General features: G+C 34.9%; 1 protein-coding gene across 1 annotated transcript; it reads right to left on the bottom strand.

The window, feature by feature from the left end:
* Positions 1-880: 880 nt before the first annotated feature.
* Positions 881-1,930, bottom strand: LOC131605183 (uncharacterized). Its single transcript, XM_058877571.1, has one exon. It carries the CDS (start codon positions 1,928-1,930, stop codon positions 881-883), a length of 1,050 nt encoding a protein of 349 aa, XP_058733554.1.
* Between the last annotated feature and the right edge of the window lie 6,969 nt (positions 1,931-8,899).

The raw sequence follows: 8,899 nt of genomic DNA, 5'->3' as shown, positions 1-8,899 counted from the left end.
ATCTAAATGGTCCACATGATGGGTGCATTGGCCCACAAATATCACCATGTATACGCTCTAAAAAGCCGATAGATTCATTTCCAATTTTTGTTGGTGATGGCCGAATTATCAACTTCCCCTGTGAGCAAGAGCTGCATGAGAACTTATTCGATGGAATAATTTCCCTACTCATTAATTGATGACCGCATGAATTTTCAATTATTTTTCGCATCATTATATAACCGGGATGGCCCAACCGGTCATGCCAAATTAGAAATTTATCATTATTTGTAAACTTCTGGTTTACAGTTGCATGTGCTTCAGTTGTACTAATATAAGTGTAGTACAGGCCAGAGGATAAAACCGATAACTTTTCCATTACACATTTTGTGTCTGAATTGTGTTTTGTAATATACAGATGTTCAATCCCTCCATCATCTCCTGTTTCAATATGGTATCCATTTAGGCGGATATCTTTGAAACTTAATAAATTTCTATGGGACCTGGGGGAATATAATGCATTATCAATGTGCAATATTGTTCCACCACGTAACAACATATGGGCTCTTCCGGAGCCTTCAATTATTTTTGAGGTGCCAGAAATAGTACTGACATCAGTTTTTCGATTCACTAAATTAGAGAAATATCTTTTATGCTTGAGAATTGTGTGAGTTGTTGCACTGTCAGCAAGGCACATATCTTCATTACTGGAGCTAGCGTCCATATTCATTCTAAGAACAATAATAATTTTTTTTAACAATAAGTTATAAGCGCACATTAAAAACACAAATTATTTAAATAGTAAATTATGTAAACAAACAAGTAGAAAACACACTTTATTATTATTAGAAAATAAAATTCAAAACATCCATAAAACATAAAAAGAAAATTTCCACAAATTTTATTTCTTGACGCTTCCATCTCCAATAAGGTGATCAATTTTTCCATCTGGATCAGCAAAGAAGTCACCAATATCTAAATGGGTAACATCCATATTACCATAATCTGGATCATCATCTTCATTAGCAAAGTGAGTCTCGATCTTTTCCTTTTTATTTTTCAGTGATTTTTGATAAAGATCAACAAGGTGTTTTGGAGTACGACAAGTGCGACTCCAATGACCTTTTCCTCCACAACGATAGCAAATATTTTCATTTGTTTTGCTACTCTGACCCTCTTTTTCATTCTTTTCAACATTTTTCCACTTCGGGTGGAAATATGTGTTTTTATGATTCCCATTGCGACCACGATCAAAACCAAGACCATGAGCATAATTACGACCACGACCACGACCACGTGCATATGCAAGACCGCGACCACGATTTTTCCTATAGTGGTCGTGCCTTGCCACATTCACTTCTGGGAATGGAGTTGTACCAGTGGGACGGGCCTCATGATTTTTCATCAATAGTTCATTATTTTGCTCAGCCACAAGAAGACAAGATATTAGATCAGAATATTTAATAAACCCCTTTTCTCGATACTGCTGCTGCAGGAGCACATTGGATGCATGAAAAGTGGAAAATGTTTTTTCTAGCATATCTTCATCAGTTACTTTTTCTCCACATAATAATAACTTAGAAGTTATTCTAAACATTGCAGAATTATAATCACTTACACTTTTAAAATCCTGCAAACGTAAATGCATCCATTCATATCGAGCTTTTGGTAGGATAAACGTTTTTTGATGATCATATCTATCTTTCAAATTTTTCCACAAGACATGTGGGTCAGTTACGGTAAGATACTCATTTTTAAGATCCTCGTGAAGGTGACGACGGAGGAATATCATGGCTTTTGCCTTTTGTTGATCAGATGATTTATTTCCTTCTTTAATAGTATCACCGTGACCTTCTGCGCTTAAATGAATTTGGGCGTCTAGGGCCCATGTCAAATAGCTCTTTCCCGAAATATCAAGAGCCCCAAAATCCAATTTTGTAAGATTTGACATACTTAGTAGTTCTATCATAAAAATAAAAGAAATAAAAATATTATAATGAGATAATTATCATAAAGGAAATATTAAATATTAATATTTAAAATAATACTTTTGTAAATTCTAATATTTAGAAATAACACAATAGTAAACTAGATTGTCACATTAGTCTTAAAATTATCTGTTTTTTTTTTTTTATAAAAAAAATCAATTTAGTGACAAAATACATCTTACATATACAATAAAATAAAATAAATAAATAAAGCATTATGAGTTCTTCATGAACTATACAATGTTATTTCGCTATCCTTCAGGGATGCTCTGCTTTTGTTACGAACAATGATCTAAAAATTATAACCATCCTTCTGGGATGCGTTAAAATTAAAACCATATATCCTTCTGGGATGCAAAAAGTTATTTCTTCTTTCTCTAATTCAATTCCATCGACTAAACAAAAATAATTCTTTCATGCTTTAAGCCAAATCCACCTTTTAATCCTTTGACACAATTAAATTTATTTGTGCACTATCCATCAAAATTGGAATCATTGTAAAACCACATGTGTTATCCACAACCTCAACAACATCAACCCATCTTACAAAAAGTTGAGTTGCTACCTAAGATTTTTTTTTTATAATATTCTTAAACATACATCAATTCTATGACAAATAAAATTACAATAAAATTACATAATCTTAACCATAAAATTACAATAAAATTATCGAACAATAAAATTACAAAATGTTAAATGTCCTAATATGATTATAAAATTACTGAATATCATAAAAAAAATAATCTCCTCCAAATCATACCTGAGAGCGTCGTGCTGATAACGTATTATAAACTAAATGGAACTATATTGAGATCAAAAGATAGGAAGAGAAGAGAACAAGCAACATTGTATTATATTCTTCTCAAAGGTGAATTTTACATTGTAACATGAGTCTTATTTATAGGACCCAAGGAAGGTAGAAAATTAAGTACATTAAAGTGGAATAGGAAGATGAAGAATAAGAAGAGGGATGGACATCCACTAGTATAAATGTTTATAACAAAAAGAAATATATTGATAAACGCATACGTCCATATTCAAGTTTGATATAGTCGTGCACTTGTTGCATATGAGTTATACACTACAGAGTTGCTTGTAGAGTGATTTGATACCTGTAACATATCCCTAGTCGTGGCTTGCTATTTTCCAGAAGTTTGTAATTGCAAATGATAAGCTATGTTGATGCGGATTGTAAAAGGTGTGTGGATTCTACGAGGTTCACCTAAAAGTTTGTGCTTCTTCCTTGAATCTTCTATTGTTTCATAGTATGCAAGAAGCAATTGAGCGTGTCAAGATCAAATTTTAAAATCTAGTATAGAGCTCCCTCCACATCCGCATGATAGCTAAAGTTAACCTCACATGCAAAAAATTAAATATGCATGTTATTCCATGAACGAGCCAAATACTAAGAAATAGTTTGCCACTTGGTGAGAGAGAAAGTTCAAAAAGGAATCCACGTATTGTTGGCAATTTCTACTCAATAACTATTGAGAGATTTTATTACCAAAGCTCAATCTCCTCTAAAGTTCAACCTCTTTTGTTTCCAAACTTAATTAATACATAGCATGCTCCAATTTGTGGGAGATTGATGAATAATAAAGGATTAAGTGAAAGTGTTATTGGTTCAAATTTTGATGATCAAAGAGTAGAAGAACATAATACACTAAATTGTTTGTAAGACAAATAATAACATACTCTTAGCTCAAAATTAGTTATAATTCTTTCCATGTTTTCAAGAAATTTGTAGCTACAATTCAATGTACACAAGTTCACTTTAGCTTATGTTGTACCTTATTCTTCTAGTATAAGTAAACTCTCATCATTATGTTAGTGCGTGAGGCACTTTTAGTGAGGAGAGAACGAGAGAGAATAAAGAAATAAGGATATATTTATATAGAACTAACTAACTTGTATACTAAGTTTCAAACCTTAACCCTAACTAACTTGGGCTACACAACTTGGATTATATCACAATATACCCCCTATAATCCAAGTTGTCGAAAACAAATAATCATAGTCCATATGAACTATTTCTAATTTCTTTATCAAGGTTAGGAATCCATTGATCTTCAATCATTTGGTGAAAATGTCGGCCAACTGTGCTTCACTCGAGCAATGCCTCACTTCAAGTTCACCCTGCTTTACCTTCCCTCTTAGGAAATAAAACATAGCCTTAATATGCTTACTCCTTCCATGTTGAACTTGATTCTTTTTGAAATTTATGGCTGACTTATTGCCGATCTCCAACAACAGAGGTTTCTTTACTTCGACCTCCATCTCTTCGAGCACAGATTTGATCCAAATTGCTTGACACGCAACATAGGATCCTGCTATATATTCATCCTCACACAATGATAATGCCACCCTATATTGCTTTCTCGAGCACCATGAGATTGGGACACCAAATACTTGAGAGAAATAACCAGTTGTGCTTCTTGGATCTTCCTTATCTCCACACCAATCAACATCTAAATAGAAAGTAAATGTAGCTTATTTGCTTTCATAGTCTTGTCGAAATAGAATTACATGATTTATTGATCCTTATAATTATCTCATGATTCTTCTTGAAGCCTTCATGTGTGACATCCTTGGTTCACTCATGTATTTGCTCACTTATCCGATTGCAAAACCAATATCAGGTCGACTATTGCACACTTAACTCAGAGATACTACAATTTATTTGAACAAATTTATATCGACTTTACCTTCCTCTCCATGCTTCTCCAACTTCAAATTTGGTTCGACAAACGAAGATGTAGGAGTCGAATCATCCATCCTAAATCTCTTGAGTATCTCTTTGACATACTTCGTTTGATGTAGCACCATACCTTGCTTGGTAATTTAAAATTCCATGCCTAGGAAATATGACAAGTTTCCTAGATCCGACATTTCAAAATCCCCCATCATTAGCTCTCTGAACTTCGACAAGTTCTCCAAGCTATTTCTAGTTACCATCAAGTCATTGACATATAACTAGATGGTTGTTATATCTTCTGCCACAACCTGAAAATAGACACCATACTTAGAATTGCATTTGACGAATCCCAAATTGACATGAGTCAATTTTCTTGTTCCGTGCCTTAGCCTATTTGATGCCATAGAGCGATTTGTCCAACCCAATACTTTCCTTGCTTCCTCCTGAATTACAAAACCAAAAGGTTATGTGGCATATACCTCTTCGTCTCTGGTACCATTCAAAAATGTTGATTTCACACTTGAGTGAAATGTCGACCAACCTTGCTTGCATGCCAAGGTTACCACCAATATGATAGTCTCCAATCTTGCGACAGATGCATATACTTTAAAGTAGTCGATTCTTGCTCTCTGAAAAAATCCTCGAGTTACCAATGTTGCTTTATGTCTTGCTATCGACCCATCAACATTGTGTTTCAACTTGAACACCGACTTCATTTTGATAGCTATTGTGTATGCTGGAAATTCGACTAACTCCCATGTGTTGTTTTTATCGATCGCTTGTAACTCTTCAACCATAGCTAAATTCGACTGTTTATTCTTTAAAGCCTCGCTATAGTTGATTGGTTCAACACCTGCAAGTAAAGAAAAATGAACTAATTCTCCATCTGGTGTGACTTCATCATCACCAGTATCTTCATAGTTTTGAAGCCTTGTTAGAGGAACTCTAGTTCTTTGAGGTCTTTGGCTTGTGCTAGCCACACCCTTTTCTACTTCGACTTCGATTGTGACGGGAATGTCAACAACTGCTTCAACTTCGACAGGAGTGTCATCGACTAAAATTTCTTCATAGACGCCATAAATCATCAAAGTCTTGTTAATTGCATCACCATAATTCGAATCCCAGAAAAAATTCTCTTCAATCACAATATCTCAATTAATCATGATCTTTTCATTAATTGGATTGAATAGCCTGTATGCAACTGTTTTATGATATCCTACCAGAATCATATGTTCACTCTTGTCATCAAACTTCCTTCTTTTCGCATCAAAATCATAGTTTTCACAATATCTCGACTCTTCACAATGTTCTCATTAATTGGAACATGCTTGTAACAAATAGAGGCAAACACCTTCAGATGGCTCACTGATGATCGTCAGCCACTCCACACTTATTCAGGAACCTTATTCTTCAGCTTCTTAGTAATGCGCAATTTCATAATATAGACAGCAATGGTGACAACTTCACCCAATAAGGATTTTGGCAGACTCTTCTTATTTAACATGCATCTCACCATATTCACTATGGTGATATTTCTTTGTTCTGCTATTCCATTATATTGAGGCGTGTAAGGAGTAGTTACCTCATGATCAATACCATATTCTGCACAAAATTCTTCAAATATCTTGGACGTGTATTCGCCACCTCTATCTATCAGCAGAACCTTGATCTTTTTTTCACTCTAGTTTTCAACAAGCATCTTGAATTTCTTAAAGATTTCAAATACTTCATCCTTTCGCTTGATCACATAGAACCAAATTTTTTTACTATACTCATTGAAAAACGAAACAAAGTACATGTTTCCACCATTGATATGATCCTCAAAAAGGCCACATATATCTAAATGTACTACTTCTAGTATGCAAGAGGATCTCATTGGCATAGTCAAAACGAAAGAATTTCTGAATTGCTTCCCTACTAAGCAACCTTCACAAAGTTTGTTGAGCATTACAAAACTAGGTATGCCAGTTACCATAACTTAAGTGATCAGTTGATTGAGTGACCTAAAGTTTAGATGGCCAAACCTCAAATGCCACAACCAACTATTCTTTTGGCCAATGACTATTTTCAGGCATTATACCTCACTCGAACTGATCATGGTCTTAAATGTCATATTTGTAACACCCCATATTTTTCCATTATTTAGTTTGATTTGAATTTAAATTATTTAATGGGATAATTAATATTTTTGGCGAATTATTGAGAAATATCGTGGAAAAAAATAATTGGGATTTGGAGTTGTGATTAGTAGAGAGGGGGTTCTAAGTGTGTAGGCCTCGCTAATCATTATTCTATTTTTCATAAAATTGAGAAAATTGAGAATAAGGAAAATTAGAAGCAAAAGAGCCAAGTCTGAAGAAGAGAAGATACGTGAAAGAGGAGATAGGAAGAAGAGGACCTTCGAAGAATTCAACTCTAAGGTAAGGGGGGACTCTTCTGGTTAATGACTATTATGCAATCAAGGGTAGTAGAACTGATTAGGATTGTTGTTTGATTCGATCGCATGTTTAGGTTTTGGGGTTCTGGGAGATTTAGGTTGTTTATGTTGATTTGATGCAATTGATGAATTGATGAATGATTTTGGTGTTAAATGACCTTTAAAATGTGTTATAATTGTAATATTATATGTTATTTGATGATATTTTGGTGCGGGAACTATTCTGGTACGAGTGGATTGAAATTGGGAGAGGAAGAATACTAAAATCGCACTATAGAATTCTGGTTCTGGTGCGAAGCATCGGGCAAAGCGATCAACTCGCCGGGCGAGCGAGCGCCCAGAGAGGTTCGCCGGGCGAGCCAGCCGGCGAGAGGGGTTTGAAAGTGGCCTCGCTACTGCCTCAGAGCGCCGGGCGGGACAACCCTGTCGCCGGGCGAAGGAGGCCAGTCTGCAACTTTTAATTTTTGTATCTTTTGATCCGAGTGTATGATTTATGTGCCGTTTTGGGCGTTGCGAAGCTGATTTAGAGTTTTATATGATATATTGGTGAAATGGGCAGTGACCCGAATTTATTTTTAAATCTTAATTTAATTTAAATGATGAATTATAGCATTGTGTACATGTATGTGTAAATGCAGCAATGTGTTGTATGGTGATGAAACTATTTTGATTTCATTGTGATTGGATGATGTTTGACATGAATATATGTGTTATGATCGAATGATTGCTAAGACATGTGCATGCTTACTGGTGATGAGATGGTGAGATGTAATTAGACGATGCGATGCCTCAGATCGGTGATGTTATAAGTATGTCATATGTGTGCATTCATTCATATGCATTTTGGTGATGGATCCCAGTGATGTTGTGGATCAAATGGTGGGCATAATTCCCATTGTGTGGAATTTGTGCCGGTTGGGATGTATCTTGGTGATGAATAGATCAATCGGATGGATTTAGCCCATGTATGGTACCACATGCATAGTGTAAGTTCATTCATGTGCGTGATGATATAGTATGACTGGAGGATTTTAGCGTTATGTTTAGTGATGTGTTGTTGGTAAGGTTATTGATTAACTATTTGGGAATTTGAATACATGTTATAGTTGGGTGAATAATATTTCTATGACATTTTACTGCTTATGAGTGTATAATACTTATTAATTACGAATGAGACTCACCCTTACATGTTGATAATTTTCAGATTGAGGAGTAGCGGCCTATTTGCTTGGTGAGGATAGCTCGTAGAGTTTATCCATTCAATTTCGCGTCGTGTCGGTCATGCTCTGGTCTTGTAACATTGGGAACGATAGTTTTAGAATTTAATCGTGATACTCTATTTTATTGGTTTTGAATTTTGTTTCCATTGGTTTATGTTGGTGAATGTTATACTATTCCGCTGTGATAAACATGAGATTGTTATTTGATGAATCGTTCCTAATAAGCATGATTGTTGAACTATAATTGGTTTTTAATTTCTTATTAATTGTGGCACCCTTGTTTTTATGTTTTACTCTGATTCTTTTAATAATTGCCACGAGGGTTTAGAAGGGTGTTACAATATTCTCTGACAGAGGAGATTTCAAGACCAAATTATTCTGAGTGTCGAACAGTTCCAAGGCTCTATCTTTCATAATCACTGAGAAGCCTTTTTCGACCAGTTATCCAACAGTCAGCAGGTTGCACTTTATTCCAGGTACATAGAGTACATCTTTGATCATAGCTTTTTCTACATTCCTCCTTTAAATAACTATGGTGTCAGTACCTTCTGCTTGCAACGAGCTATTATCAACAAGATTG

The sequence above is a fragment of the Vicia villosa genome, linkage group LG5 (genome assembly GCF_029867415.1).
Source record: "Vicia villosa cultivar HV-30 ecotype Madison, WI linkage group LG5, Vvil1.0, whole genome shotgun sequence".
Lineage (NCBI taxonomy): Eukaryota > Viridiplantae > Streptophyta > Magnoliopsida > Fabales > Fabaceae > Vicia > Vicia villosa.
This window is presented reverse-complemented; position numbering and strand designations above follow the sequence as displayed.